Raw genomic sequence first — 25,225 nt, 5'->3', positions numbered from 1 at the left:
TTTGTTTGGTTTTTATTTGATTAAAATTAAATTCGATCAAAAAAAAAATTAATAAGAGACAAACAAAATGAGACAGAAGGAGTACATGCATAAGAATTCTGGGTATCGGAAATTTTATGAAAAAAAACAAAGTATTGATCGATATTCAAAACCTTTAACCATATTCGTTGACTTTATCAATCCCTCACATGGACAATTATCAAACTCTAATTATCTCAATCAAATCGCCAACAGCTCCACCAAATTGATGTAAAATGACATGTTTATCACCTTAAGCAAATGCCATTACCCAGCTACCTAACCAATTTAATTGTCGTTTTGTTACTCATAATCCAACAAATCCAGAAAAGATTAAGGTTTTTTTTATTGATTTTTTTGTAAAAAAAATGAAAATAAAAAGTAAAAATATAAACCGAACGGATTTAGTAAATTATGATGCAATTTTTTTTTAGGAAAGCAAGAAGGAAAAAGGAAAGTTTTTTTTTTTTTTTTTTGTGCTCAAAGGCTTTAGGGCCCCCTAGTGTGACAACCATGTCTCCCTTGATGAACAAAGTTTTCCAACCTGAATTGATGCATTCAACAAAGCTAGAAAAAAGAAAAGAAAACTAGCATTGCCGACAAACCCTAAAATTCCCTCCCATATATCAAAATCATGGCCGGCCTATCTTTTTCCATCCTTGAAAAATTAACAAAAAGTGTTTACTTAGAAAAGAGACTTTTATATTATCGTTTTCATGAGTGCTATAAGCCCGCAGCCCACGTGCCGTCTGCCAATCGGGGGACGGCATGTGGCTTCCGTAGAGTTCGACCACACGAGCCAATCACGGCGGAGGAGGTCGGAGGGTGGGACACGGCGGAGCTATATAGTCTTCCACTACCTTTTTAATAATTCCACATAGCATAGATAATTAGCTCCAAATTATTACCATGGTAATCCATGTTAAATAATAAACAAACAATAGTTTTATCAATACCTTTTCTTTTTGCTTATGGGCCCTTTTTGAATAGTAAGATTTCGAGAAAAGGTTGTTTGTCTTTATCTTCGTGCACAAAATCTAACCCAAAAGTAAGTTTTTTTTTTTTTTTTTCAACGATTGTTAATTATTCATTAAAAGGAACAAAACCCAAGATAAAGAATCCACGAGCATTAACCTAAAGCTAGTTTAAAGAACAATGCTTATGGATTAGGAAACTTGATTAAGATCATGGATACATACCTCCCCATTACCGACATTAATGTTCAAAATAACATAAAAAAAAGAAAAAAAAAAGGAAAAATGTTGCTTTTAACTTTGTGATTACTTGAATTGTTTAAAGAAAAGTTGAGGGGGTGTTGAAAAAGGGGAGAGAGAATGGAGAAATCCTCTCAAAGCACAATAATTCAAAGACAGTATAATGTGTTTGCCATTTTAGCTAGGTGAGTGGATATTATACCCATGGAAGGTGTACATTTGGACATGGACAAAACCCCAACCCCCCCCCCCCCCCCCCCAAAAAAAGGGCAAAACAAATTGAAACTTTGGGGTTTTACATGGCTCAAAATTGAAGCTTTCAAAATTATTTTGTCCAAGTTTTTTAAAATGGGAAATGATGAAATATTGGTTTGTTTTCAGACTTTGGGTTTTCACTATTTGCAACAAAAAGCCAAAAAAAAAAATCATTTATATATTAGTAAGATGAAATATTGGGTCTCGTATTTTCTTCCCATTTTTGTTATTGTCATTGTATGTATAACCGTATTAAGTATTTAAAAATGAAAAAAACTAATAGTTTTGAGACATCTGAAAAAAAATATGGACAAACAAAAAAAAATGAAAAGAGTAGTAAGATGAAATTTTTTGCCTCATTTTTATTTCCCATTTGTCATTGTCATGGTATGTATAAGTTCTCAAAATAACATATGTATAATATAATTGATATATATTAAAAAAAGAGAAATATGATATAACTGATTAATTAAAACATGCAAAAGTATCTACCAACTTTGATTAAAATATACACTCACCTAGCTAAAATGGAAAACACATTAATTAAAAAAATGATATTTAGCTAAAAATGATAAAATCTGTCCCCATTAGAATTCAACAATTAAAAAACATCATTTTATGTATTTTACTAAATAAATTTAAGTTAATAAATACAAAGGAAATTGTATATTTAGATAATCTAAGTATTAAAATAAATAATTTATCTATTATAGATAATATATACATTAATACCGTACAAATTTACCTACTATTGATACCATTAATTTTGATTGAGGGATCACATACTAAACGGGCCTATAACAGACACCAAAATGGGACTTTCCTGTGGCCCAAAAACATGAACCCACCTGCAATTTGGGTCAACGGCTCCCGTACATATTGAAGAGTGAAGCCCAATAAGATGTCCACGATGCTAATCTTCCGTTTTTCATTTGTTTCCTCATACTCTAAATCGTGCGACCGCTCACAGGAGATCGTAGCTTCTTCCTCCCCATTTTCGAAATCGGTTAACTTGTCGCTGCATTTTCACGGTAAAACCTTTTAGCTCTCTCCCTCCTTTTTTTCTCACTCAAAATCAAATTTCTAGGGTTTTGTTTTGCCCCCAAAATCCCCGCTTTCCATGGCTTCTCACGCGCATCTCGACGATGTAAGTTCCTTCTCTCTCATTACACTATGGCGCTGATGTATTCCATTTTAGGGTTTACAAATTTTTTTTTGTAATTTAATGGTAAATTGGTGTGAGTTGGAGAACAGGATGACGAATTTGGCGGTGATTTTCCCGGGAGTCATAGTACTAGGCATTCAGGTTGATTCAGTTTCTCTGTAACCAATCATTTGATTTTTTTTTTTGAATTTTTTTGTTTAAATTGTCAAATTTATCATTGCTTTCGTTGACATACTTAATTAGGTAATAAAAGAAGCTTTGGTGATCTTGAGGACGATGAGGACGATATTTTTGGATCAAAAAAGGTAAAATTTATTTCACCATTTTCACTGATCTCTGCAACTTTATGGTTTTTTTTAACCTAATGAAATTCAAGGAAATTCTAAACATGGAACACTGGTGCTCATTTAGTTCCTCTTCATTTATTTGTGACTACATAGTGTTAGCTTAGAGAGTTTCTGTTGGCTGTGAGATTCTGAATTAATGTTGAAGTTGGTTAAGAACATGGTTGTTCTTAACATTATTGAATTTTAATGGGTGCTGAATTGGCTAGAAGCAAATATGTCTATGCTTCAAGGATGTGAATTTGAAAGAAACTAACATCATCTAGTGCTTAAGCTCTAGAAGCCTTTTGTGGATAAACAAAATTCAAAGTTTTTTTTTTCTTTTCCATGTCTTTTGATAATCTGCCATTCTGAAGGTTGTGGCTGAGGAGTTTTGTCTTTTTGTATTGCAGGGCAATTCTAAAGTAGAGGAAACTGCCCCTGGTGTAGCAACAGGGATGATTTTGTCACTTCGAGAGAGGTATAAAGTATAGAATGACATATGGCTAAAAGATTATTATCTTTACGTACCTGCTTGTTTGCTTTCAATTCTCTTGGAGACTTATCATCAGCTTTTGTTGTGATGATGTTTTTTGACCTTATCCCCTCCTTTTGCAGTCTTCAGAATTGTAAGGATGCCCTTGCAACATGCCAAGTATGTATTAATCTATTTTTTGATATTATCCGGTCGTTTCTTTGTTTAATCCTTATATTATAATATGCAATATGTTGTGCAATCACTGTCTTGGTAATACGATAGATGGAATGAGTTTAAGCATAAAAAGCTGCTTCACAAAATAAGAACAAAGTTTTCAATGTAATATGGTATACCCGTAGATTTTTCAAGGGCTTATCTCTTTGGCTGCAAAAATTTTATGGTTCTTGTCAACTGGGAATGTTTTTGGATGCTTTATTATGTTCTTTTGTTTTTGCTTAAAGGTTTTGTTAATAGACTTGGAAAGGAGTTTTTAGGACAGTAGCTATCATGTCCATATGAGCTCTTTCTTTTGGTCTCAAGTTTCAAATGATATTATAAAGGCGAGGGGAATTGGCCTAGTTCACAAATTTCATGGTTGAAGAATTTAATGCCTTCTACTCAAGCTTACACATTGTTATTCATAAACTGTGATTATTTTCTTTCCTTTTCCTTTTCTTATTTCGAAATTTCTTGATTATTTGATTATGATATTTCCTTTTTAGATGGAGCTAGAAGCTGCAAAATCAGAGATTCAGAAATGGCATTTTGCATTTCGGAATGAGCCCTTCATACCAGCTGGAACAACTCCTGGTTAGTCTTTTCTCAGGGTGTCTTCCATATTTATCTATCATATTTTTCGACCTGTTCGCTGTGTTTCCTGTTCAAAGGTTTTTGTTTTTGTGTTTTTACGTTAATGATCATTCTATGTGTTCTATCTTTCTTTGTTTTGTACCTTTTCCTGTAGAACCCAAGTTAGTATTAAATTATCTTCAAACTCTGAAATCTTCTGAGGAGGCACTGAAAGAACAGGTAAGAGTTGATGTTGCTTATTTTTCCACTATATTTTATTAACTGTTTTGATCTGTCATGCAGAATTTCTTACATGTTTTGATCTTATTTTCAGCTAGAAAAAGCAAAGAAAAAAGAAGCTGCATTTATTGTAACATTTGCAAAACGTGAGCAGGAGATAGCTGAGTTGAAGGTAACAATTTTTTCTTCTTTTGTGTTTTCCCCTCTTTTAAGTGGCATATCTATATCTCAAATTGTTTAGCATGCAATTTTCTGTTCTATTTGGTAGAATTTGCAAGAATGAGACAAATTGCAAAGGAAGAGATTTCTCAGAAAGGGTGATCATAATGGTTGTAAAAACTTAATTTGCATTTTAATTCAAGTATTGCTTGTTGTGGAAATGGCCAACATCAGGACTTCTTGACTGGTGAATCTTTTATCACAAATGTCCACTGCACTGCTTCCTTGAGGAAGCTGCAGAGATCATATAGTTTTGTCGGTGTTGATGTTTCACTATGGCTGGTAGTTCTGTTGATTCCCAACCTGGAGAGAACTTTTACTTTGTTCCTTTAGCCTGAGTGGAGTGACATTTCATCTTGGCTTATCTATAAACAGTCCTTTAAGATCACCCTTGTGGGAGTTTATGTTGCTGTAGCTTCGGGTGATGACCTTCTATTGTGTACTTTGCAGTGGACAATTCTGGATGAACTTGTGAGGGCACCTTCACCATTTTTGTTTACTTTTATATAATCATCCTGATCCTTAATTGAGTTATTTCTTTCTTATAAAGTATCACACTGGCTTACTTAGTGCATTGATTACATGAACATGATTTTCTAAACACATGGCTATCTAAGACCAAAATCTCTTTTAATTTCCAGTCAGCAGTTCGTGACTTGAAAGTGCAACTCAAGCCACCGTCAATGCAGGTATTATAAACTGTTTCTTTTATATAAAAGTTAAATCTATTGCTGTAGATATTATAAATTTCTTAGCTTCTCTTGTTTTGCTTCTGTTTGTTGAAGATGATCAAGAAGAAAAATGTGTGAAAAGTTTCTTAAGAAATGTAGAGCATATGCTTTTGCTCATAGTTCATGTGCCCAATTTGATTTTGTTATTATATCTAGTTGAATCAATAGATAATACTGTAACTTAACCCCCCCAAAAAAGTATATGGTACCATCAAAACATGGTGATTCAAGACATATGTTATGGTTACTATGTATATCAAAGAAGGTTGAATCTTTCAAACAAGCAATATAAGTGCTAACTATATAGATAGTGTCATAAATGCCTTTCTTTGCACTAGTTTGATTCTCTCCTTGAATCTGTTTACGGTGGTTGTTATGATTTGTTGTTAAATACTGCCTCTCACCATAAGTGGAGTTTAAGTTTGAGTTTGATTTTTTGGACTGTTTAAGAAAATGTGTTGAACTTTTGTTCAGTACTCAGCTTCACGTGCATTCCTTGATTTGACTCGGAGAAGGTGTAAAAAACAATAGTGAAAGGTAATTTGCAAAATTGGGGATATTTTACTTAATACTTTTCAAATGTAACTAATTTGAAAGGACTATAGCTATGGAAACAAGAGAGTATTTACAGGAAGAAGTGAGTGTGATTTTTGACTGTCAAATGTCTTAAGGATTCCAATCCAACCCCTCCCTTAGTTTTTAGATGACTTCTTGTTGCTACTTCCTAATATTTTCTGTGATGCAGAGCTTTGTTGTTTTATTTTTGGGCCTGATTTCATCAAATATCTGTTTCTCTTGTTCTAAACTTTTTGGTCTGTTAAGTTGGGAAGGTGTCAGACATGATTTAACAGTAACATCTTAATCATATGGCCTAGAACTAAAAAATATGTGCACTGACCTATTTAGTTTTCTTTGTGGTTTATTTGACAGGCCAGAAGGTTGCTACTAGATCCAGCAATTCATGAGGAATTTACACGTTTGAAGGTTTGTGCTTGAAGCTCCTTGTTGCTTATTTTGTTATTAATTACATGCTGTGCAAGGATATATACTATTCTCTTGATGAGGTGGGATGAATTTGGAGAGAGAGGAAGCGTAGAGAGAGTGACATATTTGTGATGTGGAAATTGTATTACAAGTCATGAAAGGACTATAATAATATTAATATTTAATATTTTGTAATGAATATTAGTCCTTTTGGGTTTTAGGATGGTTTGGAAAATCTGCCCAAGCAGGGGTTATGGTGGATTAGGCCTGACAGAAGTTTGGCTTTTGTTTTGTGTTTTTAAAATTCATGCATTTTCAATTTCTCTTTTGCCTCAATTCTGGGCTGTAATTGTTGCAACAAGTTTAAGAGTCAAAACATTTAGGCCAATAAGTTTAATCTGCTATTATACATTAGCTATTCATTCAATGTCATTATGCTAGAATTTGGATGTGGAGATATGCCCTTAAGTAATCCATTGTGCTTATAATGAGTTATTATAGTTCTTCTAATGTCACGGTGATAGAATTTGGTTGAGGAAAAGGACAAGAAGGTTAAGGAGCTGCAGGAAAATATTGCTGCCGTTAGTTTTACTCCACAAAGCAAAATGGGAAAGATGCTGATGGCAAAGTGTAGAACCTTGCAAGAGGAAAATGAGGAGATTGGTACTCAAGCAGAGGAAGGAAAGGTATTGCAGTTATATATGCATTATTTTCAGGGTGCATGCCCATTTATGTGTGTAAAAATTGCATGTTCCCTATGTAAAATTAGGGGGTGGGTTATGGATGGATTGTGAAAGTTTTCGGCAGCATTATAGGAGCATCTTTGTGCTTCAGATATGAAAAAATTCTGAAATAGATTAGAAATGTCTTTCAATGCTGAATATGATTCCATTATGTTGAGACTTTGGACTGTTATTTATGCTGATGTTACTGATTTTTGTTGGACTCTTTTGTTCTCTGCAGATGCATGAATTAGGCATGAAACTTGCTTTACAGAAAACTCAAAATGCAGAACTTAGAAGTCAATTTGAAGGTCAGTGTTAAATAAGTTATATATTTGTGGTTGAATGAATCAGATTATGGATGTTTAACTTTTGGGAGAACTTGAATATGTTCTTTGTCATTTTTTAATTGAAATTGTTATTCCATGGTTGAAAATTTTTGGTTCATACCATGTTGATCATGATTGTTTTGTTGATCGCAGCACTGTACAAACAAATGGAGGGGCTGACAAATGATGCAGAAAGATCAAATGAAACGGTTTTCATCTTTTTCTCGCCATTAATCTTTTCTTATTAAAGTGAATTAGTATCACTCACCATACAGTAAATGATGAACAGATGGAAATTTAACTTTAGAGATTTAGTATCCTCAGGGTATTTTGAATAATATCTGTAATTTTAGGATTATCTGTTCTGCAATGCTTATGTCAAAATGGAACTACCATTTCCACATCACTAGAGTCCCAATTAACCATCATGCTGAGTTTAATGGTTACCCTATTTTCATGCACATTTATATTCTTTAACGCAAATTAGTTTCATTTGCTTACATGTGCATCCCATCTGCCTGCTCATGATAATTAATATTTGCATTGAAGAAGCTAAAACATGCATACAATAGGATCGCTCTATAGCCCTTTGTATTTTGATATCTTAATAACTCTGCTGTGGAGTAGGAAAGAAAAGAATTTATGGAAGGGAAAAATGAAACTTTAGCATACCATGTTTGACTGTACATTGCATCTAGGGTTTTGTGGAAATTCTTTCCATATCGATAAGGCATAAATAGGCAATATTCTCTCTTAAGCAACCACTCTTTCCTGGATTCGCCAAAAACAATATCTTTATCTACAAAATTGAAAGTCTTGAATTTTGAGGATTGTTAGTAAGCAGATGGCATCTATTCTACTTAGGTGACTTCTAAAGTTTCTTCTGAGTGAGTATATTATGTTGCTGGAGGAAATGCAAGTTGCCATTTCTTGAAGCCATGCTTGTATCTATTCAAATTCTGACACGGATGTGCAGTTGCATATAGGTGTCACTATAAAAAATAACTTGCTCCTAGTTCTGGTATGTGAGGACTGGACCAGCAATGGAGGCAAAGTTAAATGACTAACATCATCTAAATTTGATGTTTCATGGTCTAGTATATTCAGCAAATGATGGCTCAAGTGTTTCATCTTTAGTTGGTGGATCATATTCAATTAGAACAGTGCTGTAGTACTGCTTGTGTAATGACAGGGTTATCATTCTTTAGCGGTTACAATTGCTTAAGACAAATTTTTAACAAGGTCATATTATGATGCAGGTATATATCTTGCAAGAGAAACTAGAAGAGAAAGATAATGAGATTAAAAGGCTGAAGCTGGAGCTGCAACAGAAGACGCTGATGGAAGAGGAAAATAAGACGGATATAGCCATTGATACTAGTAAGGTAAAAGATGAGATGGTAACTGATGAAACCGGGAACCGTGAACAAGTAGATTGAGAAATTTTGTAGGATATCATTATTTTCACTACAATTTTTGTTGTTTGTACATTGTACATTAAACAAGTCTTTTCTTTTTTTTTTTATTTGTTTATAAGTTTTGAAACGGTATAGTTCTGTGGGATTGCACTATTCAAGTGCAAGTCCATAGTGGATCAGAGGATGAGGGTTAACTTAACCCTCTCTTTGGAGGGCATCATGTTGTTTCTTTCCCAATATTTTTTAATCATCTCTAGCCTCTGCGATAATAATTTTGCATGGTAAATTTGATGCTTGCCTGTATTTCAATGGATATATGGTCTAAAATAGGGATGCCAACAGGTCCCTGACCCAGACCTGTTCCTGTTGAAGTGGGGAATCAGGTTTCTCACTGATTCGGGTGAAATCGACATCCCTAGACTCTTAACAAGTATCCTCTGATTTATCCTTGCTTGGCCCTCACACTTGGGGAGGAAAACTAAATATGATGTTAGATGAGCTCAAAATGTGTATGTATTGATCTTGGATGAAATCTTCTCATATTGAAAGCATATAAGGTCATGGTGTCAACCATCTGCAATTGGTTTGCAAAAGCATCTAATTATATAAAGATTTGGATATTTGCAGTATTTGCACCTTGTCATAAAACATGTCATACATGTTTGTTAAGCATCTTCTCGGACCTGAGCATTTAATTCATTGGTTAATGCATAATTCTTTTATCTTAAGAATAAAGTTCAAATCTCCCATCCCTTAATTATATATAAAAAAAACATCTCATCAAAATGTTCGAATACAGCCTCTGTTTTTCAAGGCATTTCTTTCGAAAAAGGTCAGTTTTTCCCCTGCTTTTCAGATGGTAAATTACAAACCTGTCTACAGATTAGAAGAAATGCGCAAAAGCTCTGTTTGCCTTGTATTTAAGTACTCTGTATAAAAAATCTGGCATTAGTCACAGAAGAAAAGCTTCTTAAGAGATTGCATTACAGAGGCATAAGCCATTTTTTTTCTTCTTCTCTAGGATTAATTGACGTCTTGTTTCTGTTTGTGCAAAACAGGACAGGAATTTTTAAACCTAAATGCTGTAGCTTTCAGTCAGAATTACAAGATGCTAGTATATCTATGACTGCAGGCAGTTTCCGAACAAATAATTCAAATCTCAGACAGATGATACCTAGTAATTTTTAGCAGCGCCTTGTTTGAGGCCATCCCAATCCAGCACTACCAATGTTTCCGATTGGCTGTAATGGCTCTGTCAAGCCCTTTGTGGTGCTACCAAGTGCCTCTCCCTGCATACAATTTAAATTAGTAAAAAGAGTGGAGAATGGTGGTTATATGGCTTTATATGCACGACCAACTTGTAGAATGACTGAAGAAACGATTTTTCCAAGGTCTTAATCCTTTTTGTTTTCTTATAATAATCCTTTCACCCAAGTCATACCCAACTCACCTCCTTCCAGCCCATGCCTTCTAGAATTCGTCTGGCATAACTCCCAGCACCAAATGACATGTTCAAGGCTTCAGCTTTGGCATCCTCTGCATAGGTAGGATCACTATCATGACCAATTGCTACATTTTTTTGTCCCGGACCCAGACCAAAACCACCATGCAAGGTTCTTCGCTCAGCAGCTCTATCCCGGTATACATGGCTTCTCTGCTGAAATTTCTGGCAAGAGACGAGGGAAAGGCCAGATTGCAAATGGAATGAGTATTGCCCACGAAATCATGTACTTAAGTTCTAAGGCACTAACAAAAACTTTTTCCAGTTTGAATGGGATTTTCCTTTTAGAAAGAAATGCATAGTTAAGTTGGGGAATAAGTACATGAAAGTGAATCCTCCATTTTGGAGGTAGGGTATGACTGTGCGACTACAATAAGGCAATTTTCTTGGCCACATAAAGCGGAATTTTGAAAATGAATCTTCAACAAGCACACTTAAACAGAAGGGCCTAATTAACAGATGTTCAATGTCCCAGAAAATTTTGAATGTTTACTTGAATCATCTTACTCTTCTACCTCAACAGGGTGGCTAATTCTTTTCACTGTTACTAACTATTTATACTCTCTATCTGCTTCTGGCTATTAATGATATATCTTCACATATATAAGTACAGCAAAAGAACTTGGAGATTAACTTCTAGAAAGCAATCACTACCTTAATAGATGCAGAGGGCTGATCTGACAATATAGGCAAATCTTTTAAGACTTTCTCTCCCGTTGCTTCTGATTTATCTTTTTGCCCAGATTTAAACTGGTGGCAAACTTTCTTATTGACTGACAAATCAGGGAAGCCCCAATCTTTTGTTGGGTCAGAAGAATCGTATGTTGGCAAGGAAGCTAAGTACCTAGGATTTGGACTTCGCAACTTGTACACTTGCCCTGTAAGCATTAATGGGGGAGGGGGATAACTTTACAAATTAGAATCATAGCACAACAAAGAGAAAATGATTTAGAAAACCATATATTTTCCTTCCTCTTGATCAAAACCAAGAATCACCCTTTACATAAAGCTTGTTTTGCAAAAGATGTTATATAAAAGAGGCAAATGCAAACCTGTTCTAACTCGTACCAGATCAAGATGCACTTCACATATAGGCGCTGTTTTTAATAGACCGCCACCTGAAGGCATGGATGGATGAACCTTAGCAGACCGCTTTACCAGCCGTCCTATCAGTCTAGCCACCTGACCTTTTCCATCCTTTCTTGGTCCTGTCATCATCACCCAGTCCCATAAATCCACAACTGGGACTTCAAGCACAGGCTCTTCCCCAGATTGCGTGACCTGACCATATTGTGCCCTCCAGTTCTCTTCATCCCATGTATCACCTGTATGAAAATTTTCCAATGTGTTGATTTAGACTTGCGAATGGTGGGCAACCATATGAATAATAATTCCACTGGTTTCTATAGTTCTCATGCTCAGACAGTCATAAGATCTGCTTATCCTTAAGGATCCCTTAAGTGGTCAATTTTGAAGGCAAAACTGAACCAGATGTTGATTATTTCAAATAAACTGGATATCAATCAAATGATTAATAATAGCAACACTGTGGCAAGACCTTCATATGGGACCCCTTCACTTGAATCAGCTAAATTATGATTTTCCTCTGGGATCCATTCGCCCTCTTCTATCTCGTAGGTTTCATCAGTTCCTGCACTCAACAAAACACCATGAGATCATCTCCTGAAAATAACAAACTTTTTACAGTCATCTTCTGAGCATAGCAAACTTTTATAAGAATTGAACAAACAAATTTGTGACAGACCATCAGAAGGAAACTTAGAGTTCTCACTGTTGTCTGTTCCCAAAGACATGGTTGCATCAGCAGCAGAATTGACAGCGTTATAACCAGAGAGATATAAGTCAATTAGCGTATCTTCTAACCTGAATCCAGCAGAAACCCGTTTTAGCAACTTTATTAACAACCACCCGGTAGTATCAAAATCAAGGATACAAAACGTCAGATGTAACATACCATTCTGATGGTGGCTGTGGGTTTTCAGGCACTTGATTGCAGGCACCCTCCGTCTGACCTGGTGATTAAAAGTCCAGTTAATTGATTTAAGACACTGGAGTGAACTAGAATCCAACACACAGAATGCTACTACAAAAGTAAAAGGTAATCTGAAAGGAATCTATAGCAACTAACAGTCGAACCAAATTCATAAATTGCCCTGCTCTAAGATAAACATTTAACATTCCCTCAATAATTTAACTTTCCTACACCATTCCACAGCATTATATTCACAAGACAAATTTACCTGCACTGCCAGATTCATCACCAACATTCCTTATTTTAGCGGGAGCACCAATCCCATTGCCCTGAGATGAAGAGCAATACTCCTCGCCATTTTTATCAGCCACAGCTCCTTCCTGCCAAAGCATTTTGCAAATCATTAACTAAAACCAAATCCCATACTCTACATAGCATCCATCAATCAAGCTGATAAAAAATTGAGCTAAGAAAAAAGGGTCGGGAGCTACCTTGTAACAAGAGTCCAAAAGCACATAATTTCCGTTCTCAAATTTGTAATAAAGACCATCTCTACTGCTATAGTACCATCCAGCATCTGGGTCATGGTAAAATCCACTACTGCAACAAATTCAAATAAAACAACACCGTAACATGTGAAAACGAAGAGCAAATTCATAGAGAAAAAACCAAGAAAAATAACAAGTAGAAGGACCAAATTTCTAGCAAAAACGATGATAAAAAATTTGGGGTTAACAAAAAAACACGAAGGGGGTGGGGGGTTGAAACCTGGCATGGAAGTAGAGACGAGTTTGAGGATCCCATAGGAAAGAGCAATCGCTGTTCTGCAACTCCGTGGAATCAGGTTCCTCACTTCCCGCCATTCTTTTATCTTCCTTTTCAAGTTTTACGTAGAATGGCTAAAGAAATTTAATTCATAGAATCAAAATTCACGGATTTAGCCACACCCGAAGCAGGATGATTAAACTAGAAAGATTTTCCAAGTATAAAAATGTAACTAAATTTGATAAAAGAAAATCCAGGAACTTCCATCATCGTTTGTGGACTTTGCTCTGGTGAACTCAGCTTGGGCCTCGTTGGACCCCAAAAAGGCTTGGGTTCATTTGGGCTAGTGGACTTTATATGGACTGAGCCCATTGTCTCTCAAGTCATGGACTTCTTACTGCGGTGACAAGGTATTTCTATTTGATATTCGTAATTTATTTGATTTAATTAAGTCTGTTCATTTAGTCAAAAATGACATGGAAATTCATTATAAAAATAAAATTTAATCATTTTTATATTTTTATTAATAAAAATTAAATCTAAGTTTAAAAATAAATTTTATATTTTGCTAAGAAGTAATAAATTTAAATAAAATAATTTGTCACTTTATAATTAAATTTACTTTCAAATGAAAAGAAGAAAACACAAAAAGAACAGCGACGAGGAGGGCAAGGTGACGTGCAAACTGGTACGACGTGTCGGCGCCACGGTCGGGCTGCGGTCTGTTTAGTCACATTTTCTTGTTTCTTAAATCTTGATAGTACCCGCCGCCCTGAGTTAGATTGCATCAGCGGCGTTAGCCTGAGTGAGTGTCCGAGGTGTTTACGTGGCTTCTCAAACGGCAGTCACGTGGGTGAACAGGGATTAGGTGTCTTTTTTCCCACTTGAGTTTTCGACACGTGTCAAACTGCCAACCACCCTCAAAAGTAAATAATAAATTTAATTAATAGAAATAGTAAATAATACGAATTTATATTTGATGTATTTAATAATATCATGAAATATTATCTCGTAAATATAAATAATTAAAAATTAAAAATATGTTATTTTGTAATTTTTATTTATTAACAAATTAATAATATTTTTTTATTCATTAATAATGTATAAAATTTATACTTCGATTATATATTAAATACAAATCTAAATAATATTTTGTAGTTTTATTTTTTTCTACATGTTATATTTGCTGGTTTTTTTTCTCAATTAGTACTTCATAGATTTTTTTATTTCACTAAAACCTTGCTTGTGAATAACTTTTATTCTCACAATAGATTAAACTATTGATTTTGTTCAGTAAAATTAATAAAATATTTTAAATTTTAAATTAATATATTTATTCATTCTTTAAGATATATATTGTAATATTGCTAAACGAATCAATTAATAACTTATCTTTTTGTGAGCCTACAAGTTATTCACAAAAATTTAATTAAAAAAATATCTATAAATAATTAATTCAAAAAATTACAAAATATAGTATAAAAACTATAATTAAAACCATGAAATTTATCTATCAAGGAAATATGTGGTGAGGGGGAGGAAGTGGCCCCACCATTCATTTCCCACGTTATTAGCACGAGGAATAGGAAAATTCGCAATTTTTAAGGACAAATTCGTCAAATTACTATGGAATTCCCATGCATAAGTGTGGCTTAGAGATGACGTAAGCGGCGGGGCAACGGTTAATCCCTTTGATTTGTCTTGGATCTTTCTAGACCCACTGCCGGCCTACTTAACCTCAATCCTTTATGTTATTATAGCTCTCTAATCATCATTTATCATATTATAAACTTTTTCTTATAATATTTTTTAATAAAATAATAATAATAAAATATAATATTTGATTCACTAGTTAGTGTAAAATATCACTATTTAAAGAGTATAAATTTAAATATCTCTTTCTTTAAAAAATATTATTATGATTTTAATATATGAAATGTCACAATTATAATAAATTTATTATCATGATTTAACGGATTCCTACATATGATGTTGATTTTTGTTTTTATCATAAATGACTTGATACGATTATAACACAAACATGATTATATAAAATTTAAATTCACTTAATCTTAGGTCATATTAACTAACGGGGTTTATAATTATTAGATCTAATTACATATTTAGAACATTATTTAAGTCAAAATTGAATGATTCGTTAAAACACAAAATTAATTAATATTGAAAAGGTATAAAGTTTGGAACCTAATTTTTTTAGTCATTAATTAAGTAAATGTTAATTTATAAGGAATAACATTACATTATGATTAGCTTTGATTCATTATTAATTATTATAATAAATCAATTATTAATAAAGAATTCGAGCAAAGGCAAATTAACCAGCAAGCTAGACAAAGTGTGCAGTGAAAGATGGAAACTTCTTGGGAGCTAAAGCCTAGTGGCTTCATTAAAATAAAGGAGCTGAAGAAGCATCTAGAAAAGCAATGAAAGGTCGAGAGATAAGTGGAAGAATAAAGAAACAAATTAAAGATAGGAATAAATAAAGATTAAAAGAAGAGAAGGAAGATTTTCACCATAGCCTCTCAAAGTAGACTAGCACAGTTCTTACCCTTTGAGATTACTTACTTTTGACAGAAACCAGGACCACCCCATGCACTACACCCCCCTCCTTGTCATAGACAATTTGTCACCTTCAAGCTCCTTTTCCATGTCGAAAGCTCCCTTGATTGGCTCCACCTTTCTCTTTCTAAGGCTCTTTCATCTATTAAGGAAAAAGAAAGACGGTTCCAGGGAGGGTGACCATGCATCGGGCCATATGGCCATGACTGACGAAGGAATGGCACTCATATCTATAGATGACACTGTCCCCGTACATTGTGTTTTTAATTTATGGGCACTTACTTTCACCCAAGATGTAAACCCAAATGACCACAATACCCTTTTTCCGTATTTTCTTGTTTGTCAAGTGTCTCTAGCTAGAGCCAAGGGGGAATCAGCCATGGAAGCAAAACTCAAACCCCCAACTTGTACATGGTTCCCATGCACGAGCAAACCACAGCCAAGTTTTCCTGTAAAACAACGTGTAAGCTCTTACCCCGGCCCTCTAAACTTCTATAAATACCACCGCTTGTTCCTGCATTGCTCACCGACATTCTAAGCCATATTTCTTCCCCTTCCTACCTAGAAGATTCCTTTTTTCCATGGCTCCAAGCATAACCAAAAATGCCCTGGATGCAATGGGGCTTGTTTATGATGGTCAATTATCCACGTCAATAACTTTGGAAGGATCAAACTTCCTTGCTAATGGTGAACCCATTCTCACTGAAGTCCCTGCGAACATTGTAGCCACCCCATCACCGTTTTGTTCCGCAGACAAGGCCAAGAGCACCGTAGGTTGCTTTGTTGGGTTCGATGTCGAGGAGCCAAAGAGCCGACACGTGGTTCCCATAGGCAAGCTGAGTGGCATAAGGTTCATGAGCATTTTCAGGTTCAAAGTCTGGTGGACCACCCATTGGGTTGGAAGTAGTGGAAAAGACGTGGAGAATGATACTCAGATGATGATGTTGGACAAAAAGGAGTCCGGGCGTCCTTATGTTCTGCTGCTTCCACTCCTGGAAGGGCCGTTCAGGGCTTCTCTCCAGCCTGGAGTTGGTGATCAGAACGTGGATATCTGCGTGGAGAGTGGGTCCACGCAGGTTTGTGGTTCCAGCTTCAGGAGTTGTCTGTACATGCATGTCGGTGATGATCCCTATAGTCTCGTCAAGGAGGCCATGAAGGTAGCCAGGGTCCATCTGGGGACCTTCAGGCTTCTTGACGAGAAAGCCCCGCCAGGTATAGTAGATAAATTCGGTTGGTGCACTTGGGATGCATTTTACCTTAAAGTACAACCTAAAGGTGTATGGGAAGGGGTCAAGGGCCTCGTGGAGGGTGGGTGCCCTCCAGGGATGGTCCTTATTGATGATGGATGGCAGTCCATTTGTCATGATGATGACCCCATCAGTGATCAAGAAGGCATAAATCGAACTTCTGCTGGTGAACAAATGCCCTGTAGGCTCATAAAATTTGAAGAGAACTATAAATTTAGGGAGTATGAAAGCACTAAATCACCTATTAAGAAGGGCATGGGTGCCTTCATTAAGGACATAAAGGAAGAGTTTAAGACCATAGAGCATGTATACGTGTGGCATGCATTATGTGGATATTGGGGTGGGATTAGACCCAATGTCCCAGGAATGCCTCCTGCAGAGGTCATTACTCCTAAATTGTCCCAGGGCTTGCTGATGACAATGGAGGATTTAGCTGTAGACAAGATCGTTAATAATGGTGTAGGATTGGTCCCACCGGAACTGGTTCACAAGATGTACGAAGGACTTCACTCTTATCTTGAATCCCTGGGGATTGATGGCGTCAAGGTTGATGTGATTCATGTAAGTTCTCGAACTCTCTCGTTCTTTCTCTTTTATTTCTTAATGAGTTGTGGGCTTTGAGCTCACGTGCACTTTCGACTTCTGCATGGCGTTCTCTAGAAAGTATTGTCCAAGGTCAAAGTTTGATCACTTTCCCTTCTGCATCTCAGCTTACTTGACCATGACCCTTTCCATCTAATTATACAGCCACATCATCAAGTTGAGGTCCAGTGGTCCACATTATCTTATATTTAAGTAATTTTCTGTCCCTTATTGTTTTTGGATTTTTTATGTATACCCAGAGCGAATTGCAGAATGAAAAAGCCAAATGATTTTCAATTTGATGATGTGGTAATCTGAATTAATGATGGTATTAATTGTTTAAAGCATAAGGCAATGAACTTTGACAGCATTTGCATGGTAGAATACAGTGCAAAAAGATTGGCTAACTGCCGTTGCAGGTCTAAGTTCACACAACTTATCCTGAACAAGAAATCCTTTGTCACTTTTCTTGGGGCGTGTCCCCCTGTTTAAGGGTTTCCTGTTTGTTCTTTCGGTGAGTAATGTAGGATGTTGTGGTATTGGCATGTAACGATAAACAACTTTGGTCCTGGCTTCATTGCAAGGATTAGGCTGTACATTTAAACACTTCGTAAGATTTGTTTTTTGGATGTTTCCCCAATGTTCAAGAATATTTGCTCAATATCAGATAACTAATAGCATAGTGCTTTGTTTTATATGCTTTTCAGGAATTAATTAACTGCCTTTTTAATTGTTCTAGATTAGCTTTATAATCCTTTTAGAACCCAATTTTGCCATTATCCTTGATTGTGTAGTTTTAAAGGTTTTTAATTCAGGCTGGGCGGTCAGTTATTTGTATTCTGAAATTCCAGCGTCAGGATTGCATCAATGGACAACTGTATCCATATTTCTAGTTGAGATTTTTCCAGTTTTTCACCAAGATTTTGCATGTTATTGAGGCAATTGCTGTTTGCAGCTGCTTGAGATGCTTGCAGAGGAGTTTGGCGGACGTGTGGATCTCGCCAAAGCTTATTACAAGGCTCTAACAGCTTCAGTGAGGAGACATTTCAAAGGAAATGGTGTTATTGCTAGCATGCAGCACTGCAATGACTTCTTTTTTCTAGGAACAGAGACCATATCCCTCGGTCGTGTTGGTATGTATTTAGAAAATTTTGAAATTTGCATCCAAATGTCTTAAAAAAAACCATATGAGACAAGATGATGCAAAGGACTAATCAAACTATGCTGATGCAAATTTACCTGTAGGTGATGATTTCTGGTGCACTGACCCCTTAGGCGACCCAAACGGGACATATTGGCTTCAGGGCTGCCACATGGTGCATTGTGCCTACAACAGCTTGTGGATGGGCAACTTCATACAACCAGATTGGGACATGTTCCAATCAACTCACCAATGTGCTGAATTCCATGCCGCATCCCGAGCTATGTCTGGTGGACCTATTTATGTAAGTGATTCTGTCGGACAACACAATTTCAAGGTGCTGAAGAGCCTGGTATTGCCTGATGGGTCCATCTTGAGATGCCAACACTACGCTCTTCCAACGAGAGATTGCCTGTTTGAAGACCCGTTGCATGATGGGAAAACTATGCTCAAGATTTGGAACCTCAATAAAGTAAGATAAAACATTGAAATCTCGCTGAAAAGTTTCTTAATTGTGGCAATCATCTGATGTAATGTTCTTCATTTGCGTTGACAACAGTATACAGGAGTTCTAGGACTGTTCAACTGTCAAGGGGGAGGGTGGTCTCGTGAATCTCGGAGAAACGAGAGCGCCTCCCAGTTTTCAAGCATGGTAGGCTGCTTCGCAAGCCCAAAAGACATCGAATGGAGCCATGGCAAGAACCCAATTTCTGTAAAAAGTGTGAGCATCTTTGCTGTATATATGTTGCAGAAAAGGAAGCTGAAGCTGATGAAACAATCAGACAAAGTAGAGGTTTCACTCGAACCATTCGATTACGAGCTACTCACTGTCTCTCCTGTGACAGTCTTACCAAGAAAACGGATCCAATTTGCTCCCATCGGCTTAGTGAACATGCTTAATTCCGGTGGTGCAATTCAGTCGATGGTCTTCGATGATGGCGAAGGTTTGGTAAGAATTGGAGTAAAAGGAAGTGGAGAAATGAGGGTGTTCGCATCAGATAAGCCAAGTACTTGCAAAATTGATGGGGTTCCTGTCAAGTTTGATTATGATGAGCAGATGGTTACAATTCACGTCCCATGGCCTAACTCTTCAAGTTTATCAAATGTCGAGTACCTGTTTTAAGAATTCAGCTCCCCCTAAAACAAAGACTGCTTGTTTTGAATGGGAAGAAAAAAAAGGGAAAATCTTGTTTGATCGAAAAATCAATCAATCTCTCGCTATACTTAATTCATGGTACAGCACCTTGAGATTATCTTATCTCTCTGCAATGGAGGACCATTTTTTCCAGCATACATCAAGCTTTTCTGTGATCTCTTATATGGATCAATTAATCAGTCGAATAAAAATCCTTTTGTCTTTACATTTTGCCTCCATCCTTGCCTCAAACTTACATGGATCAATCATTTTTTTTTAACTAGCTGGCAGAGCTTTCACTTCTTTTTTTGGGAAGAAATTTGACAGTTTCGCTGCTTAGATGACTAGAAATGGTAAGGAGTGTCTCTTTAACCAACATAGTTGCAGAAATAGAACAAATTATCACAAAATGCATCCTCTGCTATAATCATATAACTTGGGTTGGCTAGTTTGAAACATCAAAGCGACGAGACAGGCTTCCGGGATTAGTTTCTTCGAGATGACGAGATCTACACGACTGTGGTATGCATGAATCTTTGCACCTACTACATATCCATACAAAGTTAGGCCAAGAAATGATACAATCACTGACAAAAAGGGGTATGTCACTTCTTAGCAAAAGTGATAGCCATGGGATATTGTGGGGCGATTTTGAAACCCTGAAGGTGCCGCATGGCTGTGGAGGACTGCTCTTCATCTTCATACTCTACAAAGGCAATGCCTCACTTTGCTTCAATCATTCGAACTTCCCTGAATCCCAGGTACTTTTCGAAAAACAGCTGCAGCATCGTGCTAGTTGTCTCGTGAGGTAAATTTTGTATGAACAGAATATTGTTCGGTACCAGCCTGTTCTTGGGCATTCAGGTTTCCATGATGGAAAGGAGCCTTTGGAGAGGGCTATATGGTTAATATGATGAATTGATAATCGATTAAGCCTGTAAATTGATACAATCCAAACGTTAGCAATAGCGGTTGATTTTCTCCTTTTTTTGCCAGAAATTGCTAACGATTTCAATGTAGGCTTCTTACGTATGAATTAAAGGTTGGACTGGATAGATAAATCCTGCAAGAGAACCAAAAGAATAATGACGAAAACGTGTGAAGTGGGTCGGTTTGAAGAGCTTGTTCGTATAATTAGAGAGTGAACGTCTTGTCTCCTACTTACGGAATAATCTATCGAATTTGATTGAATTTTATTAATTTAAATTAAAATTTTTTATTTGATAATCCATATCTTACGAATAAGTGCATGACAACTTGTGCAGACCACGTGGTTCCATCTCCGTTTACCGGAGGTTAATGTGGAATCGCCGGATGAGGTGTCCTCCTTACCACATTGCTCGCACCTGTCAAAGCTTTGAGTAATGCAAACGGTTGCAGCTGCATGATTCATGAATCCAACTTTACACTAACCGCCGCCGATGGCGTTGGCTTATGCTCCATTGCCTGCCACGTCGTTTTTGTCCGATTTGCTAAGTGTAGCCACCGCGAATACAGTGACCGACTGGGAGGCACCGTCGCCACTCATCGAGGCACCGTCGTCAAACAGAACACCTATACAGCTAAGCCTGCCTGCACTTGAAATTTCACTGTTACTCTTGTGCAATAGTATGCTATTTCAATTGAAAAACATATAAATTGAATTTTTACAAAAGAAAAATTACTGAATGATAATAAAAATAAAAAATAATAGAAAGCGATTGAATTATGATAAAAATCGAAAATAATTGAAAATCAATTTGATAATTTATTTTTTAATTAAAATCATTTCTTTAAACAAATTCTCCCTCAACTTCCCTATATATATAATACCATATTCATCCTTCCTTGCAACACCGAAAAATTTCAAGCCTTCCTCTCATCAAAGCTCTTGCTAGCAAATTCATTGGGAAGAAAAAGAAAAAGGGTTTGCTAGCAGAAGTGCAGCAGATTCTTTCATGGCTGTAAGCTTAACCAGAAAAGATCTAGATGCTATGAGGTTTCTTAATGGTGAAGTTCCCACTTCAATCACACTCGCAGGAACAGATTTCCTAGCCAACGGTCATCCAATTCTCACTGAAGTCCCTTCAAACATTGTAGCCACCCCATCACCATATTCCTTCCCCGACAACACCAAGAACAACAGTACAGCTGATCATGGTTGCTTCGTGGGGTTTGACGTGGGAGAACCGAGCAGCTGTCACGTGGTGCCCATAGGCAAGCTGAGTGGCGTAAGGTTCATGAGCATATTCAGGTTCAAACTTTGGTGGAGTACGCACTGGGTGGGAAGCAGCGGGAGAGAAGTGCAGTACGAGACTCAGATGATGGTTTTGGACAAAAGTGACTTGGGTCGCCCTTACGTTATTCTACTTCCAATCATCGAAGGGTCCTTCAGCAGTTCTCTTCAGCCCGGAATTGATGACAACGTGGACATCTGTGTTGAAAGTGGGTCTACGAAGTTTCATGGGTCGAGCTTCAGGAGTTGTTTGTACATGCATGTTGGTGAAGATCCATATAATTTTGTCAAGGAGGTCATGAAAGTGGCCAGGGTACTTCTGGGGACATTCAGGCTTCTTCAGGAGAAAAGCCCACCAGGCATAGTGGACAAATTCGGTTGGTGCACTTGGGATGCCTTTTATCGCTCCGTACATCCGAAAGGTGTGTGGGTAGGGGTCAAGGCCCTGGATGCCCCCCGGGGATGCTCATAATCGATGACGGGTGGCAATCCATATGCCTAGACGACGATCCAATCGATAATGAAGGCATTGACCGAACGGCTAACGGTGAAGAAAAGCCATACAGGCTTGTAAAATTTCAAGAGAATTATAGATTTAAAGATTTTGAGAGTACCAAAACACCATCTAACAAGGGAATGGGTGCCTTTGTTAAGGAGCTGAAGGAGGAGTTCAAGACCGTAAAAGATGTGTACGTGTGGCAAGCCTTATGTGGATACTGGGGTGGGATTAGACCCAAATTCTCAGGCATGCCTGAATCCAGAATCGTTAAAGCTCATGCCTCACCCAGTATGCTGAAGACAATGAAAGATTTTGCTGTATGCAACACTACAAGAGATGGGGTAGGGTTAGTTCCACCGGAGCAGGCGAACAAACTGCTCTAGGGACTTCACTCTCATCTTGAGTCAGTGGGAATTGATGGCGTCAAGATTGATGTGATTGAAGTAAGCTCCAAATATATTCTTTCGTTTGTTTGTTTATTCCCCTTAATATAGAAATGCCTGCAATTCCATTTGCTTGTACCATTCTGCATAGGCAAGTTTTTTTTTCATTGCAGCAATTGCTTAATTTCTTGCAGGTGCTTGAGTTGCTATCAGAAGACTATGGCGGTCACGTGGAGCTCTCTAAAGCTTATTTCAAGGCTCTGACCGCTTCTCTGAGAAAACATTTCAATGGAAATGGTGTCATTTCTAGTATGCAACAGGCCAGCGACTTCTTTTTCCTTGGAACAGAAACCATTGCCCTCGGGCGTGCTGGTATGTCTTCAGAATTTTTCTCCAACCAATGCAACAATTCAGAGTGGCACTAAACCTTTTTTGTTTTTTTCCCCTTCTTTTTGGTGATATAAATTACAAATCTGTAGGAGATGATTTTTGGTGTATTGATCCCTACGGCGATCCAACTGGGATATTTTGGCTACAAGGATGTCACATGGTGCATTGTGCCTACAACAGCTTGTGGATGGGCAACTTCATACATCCAGACTGGGATATGTTCCAATCACACCACCCATGTGCTAAATTCCATGCTGCATCACTAGCTATCTCGGGTGGACCAGTTTATGTAAGCGACTTTGTTGGAGAATACAACTTCGATTTGCTGAAGAAACTGGCATTACCAGATGGGTCCATTTTACGATGTCAACACTATGCACTTCCTACAAGAGATTGCCTGTTCGAAGATCCATTACATGATGGGATAACAGCGCTCAAGATTTGGAACCTCAACAAAGTAAGTCAATAGTTTTCCAAGTTCTACGAGTTACCAAAACTTTGTTTTCCTTAAATGTTCCTCTTTGTATCTGAAAACAGTATTCAGGGGTTATAGGATTGTTCAATTGTCAAGGAGGAGGGCGGTGTCCTCACTCCCGTAGAAACAAAAGCGCCCCTGAGTTTGCCAACCCGGTGGTTTGCTTGGCGCGCAGGTCCTAAAGACATCGAATGGAACAATGGCAAGACCCCAATTCCTGTCGAAGGTGTGAGCATCTACGCTGTTTATCAGTATCAGTCAAAGAAGCTGAAGCTCATGAAGTCATCCGAGCAAATGGAGGTTGCGCTTGAGCCACTCAACTACGAGCTGCTCACAGTTTCACCAGTGGCAATCTTACCCAAAAAGCAGATTCAGTTTGCTCCTATTGGATTAGTGAACATGCTTAATTCTGGCGGTGCAATTCAGTCATTAGCTTTTGATGGTGATGAAAATTTGGTAAGGATCGGAGTGAAAGGAAGAGGGGAACTGAGGGTGTTCGCATCAGAGAAGCCATGGGCTTGTAAGATTGATGGGGTCCCAGTTGAGTTTGGCTATGATGAGCAAATGGTCAGAATTGAAGTACCAGGTCTTAATTCCCCACTGCCTCCAATGGTAGAATACTTTTTTTGAGTTAAAAGAGAGAGTGATGTTACCAACTGCCTGCAAATCTGTTTATGTCGTATTCTTCTCAATTTCTCTGTCCTTTCCAACAAATTTCTTTTTGCAATTTCATAATTTGGTTAAGGCAAACAATTATGGGTGTCACTCGGCTTATTTAGCTAGAATTTTGTAGATAATTGATTTTGGTTAATACTTATACTCTAAAAGACTTGTTTTACAGCGTAACAAGTGAAGTATTATTTCATGTACAATAATTAGAATAAATAGAGCATTATTTCACATGGAACAACTTGGATAAGTGAAATAATCACTTTGCACTGATAACAATGAAAGTGACTCAGAATAAGTGACAGGATTTATGAGTTAGTTTCATCTTAGGATGTTCCGGAGAATTTAACTTGATAGTTCAGATATGAAGAGAATTAAGAAGTCTTTCTCTTTAACTTTTTCGTGAAATACGATTGTTTCTCTCTTTCCTTGTTTTCATGTACTTGTTTACGTACACTTTCTTCTTTTATACCTATTCACGTACACTTATTTTTTTTATACTTGTTCACATATATCTTTTTCTCTTAACTTATTCTTATATAACTTTTTACGTATACGTCTTCTCTACTACCTTTTATTTGAAAATAAGTCTTATTACACTTAATTACTTTAACGATCACTCATATTATATGTCATAATCATCACCTTAATATTCACATAATGTGTTACAGTAACGGTTATTCACATAATGTGTTACAGTAACGGTTATTCACATAATGTGTTACAGTAACGGTTATTCACATTAAAGCTTTTCATAATAATATC

The 25,225-nt window shown here is 36.8% G+C and overlaps 3 protein-coding genes and 2 pseudogenes across 4 annotated transcripts; 3 read left to right on the top strand and 2 right to left on the bottom strand.

Moving 5' to 3' along the window:
* Positions 1-2,475: 2,475 nt before the first annotated feature.
* FIP37 (FKBP12 interacting protein 37) lies at positions 2,476-9,102 on the top strand. The gene is made up of 14 exons (XM_007036308.3): positions 2,476-2,634; positions 2,742-2,793; positions 2,896-2,957; positions 3,389-3,456; positions 3,594-3,630; positions 4,176-4,263; positions 4,418-4,482; positions 4,577-4,654; positions 5,343-5,390; positions 6,363-6,416; positions 6,941-7,102; positions 7,380-7,449; positions 7,621-7,676; positions 8,727-9,102. Exons 1-14 carry the CDS (start codon positions 2,608-2,610, stop codon positions 8,904-8,906), a joined length of 1,047 nt encoding a protein of 348 aa, XP_007036370.1. The 5' UTR covers positions 2,476-2,607; the 3' UTR covers positions 8,907-9,102.
* Positions 9,103-9,833: 731 nt separating this feature from the next.
* Positions 9,834-13,379, bottom strand: LOC18604017 (D111/G-patch domain-containing protein). The gene is given in 11 exon segments (XM_088804653.1): positions 9,834-10,174; positions 10,336-10,542; positions 11,041-11,264; positions 11,439-11,711; positions 11,945-12,046; positions 12,049-12,091; positions 12,093-12,270; positions 12,362-12,419; positions 12,648-12,759; positions 12,871-12,979; positions 13,148-13,379. Coding segments are annotated over 11 exon segments (1,506 nt in total). The 5' UTR covers positions 13,243-13,379; the 3' UTR covers positions 9,834-10,069.
* Positions 13,380-16,264: 2,885 nt separating this feature from the next.
* On the top strand, positions 16,265-20,055 carry LOC18604016 (galactinol--sucrose galactosyltransferase-like). Its single transcript, XM_007036302.3, has 4 exons — positions 16,265-17,532; positions 18,509-18,686; positions 18,799-19,166; positions 19,254-20,055. Exons 1-4 carry the CDS (start codon positions 16,306-16,308, stop codon positions 19,815-19,817), a joined length of 2,337 nt encoding a protein of 778 aa, XP_007036364.3. The 5' UTR covers positions 16,265-16,305; the 3' UTR covers positions 19,818-20,055.
* A 363-nt stretch (positions 20,056-20,418) lies between these two features.
* LOC148763441 (U2 small nuclear ribonucleoprotein B'' pseudogene) lies at positions 20,419-20,720 on the bottom strand (annotated as a pseudogene).
* Positions 20,721-21,754: 1,034 nt separating this feature from the next.
* LOC18604014 (galactinol--sucrose galactosyltransferase-like) lies at positions 21,755-24,544 on the top strand (annotated as a pseudogene). Its single transcript, XR_016025298.1, has 4 exons — positions 21,755-22,986; positions 23,121-23,298; positions 23,406-23,773; positions 23,854-24,544. The product of XR_016025298.1 is annotated as a galactinol--sucrose galactosyltransferase-like (transcript).
* The last annotated feature ends 681 nt before the right edge of the window (positions 24,545-25,225 follow it).

Source organism: Theobroma cacao, chromosome 3, assembly GCF_053813885.1.
Source record: "Theobroma cacao isolate CCN51 chromosome 3, ASM5381388v1, whole genome shotgun sequence".
In the NCBI taxonomy this organism is placed as follows: Eukaryota; Viridiplantae; Streptophyta; class Magnoliopsida; order Malvales; family Malvaceae; genus Theobroma; species Theobroma cacao.
This window is presented reverse-complemented; position numbering and strand designations above follow the sequence as displayed.

Excerpts from the sequence above, each read along its gene's own strand:
- FIP37 (XM_007036308.3), top strand. The coding sequence starts at position 2,608 with ATGGCTTCTCACGCGCATCTCGACGAT. Across the intron at positions 2,635-2,741 it reads CTCACGCGCATCTCGACGAT|GATGACGAATTTGGCGGTGA; the intron begins GTAAGTTCCTTC and ends GTTGGAGAACAG. Across the intron at positions 2,794-2,895 it reads TCATAGTACTAGGCATTCAG|GTAATAAAAGAAGCTTTGGT; the intron begins GTTGATTCAGTT and ends ATACTTAATTAG.
- LOC18604016 (XM_007036302.3), top strand. The coding sequence starts at position 16,306 with ATGGCTCCAAGCATAACCAAAAATGCCCTGGATGCAATGGGGCTTGTT. Across the intron at positions 17,533-18,508 it reads TCAAGGTTGATGTGATTCAT|CTGCTTGAGATGCTTGCAGA; the intron begins GTAAGTTCTCGA and ends TGCTGTTTGCAG. Across the intron at positions 19,167-19,253 it reads AGATTTGGAACCTCAATAAA|TATACAGGAGTTCTAGGACT; the intron begins GTAAGATAAAAC and ends CGTTGACAACAG.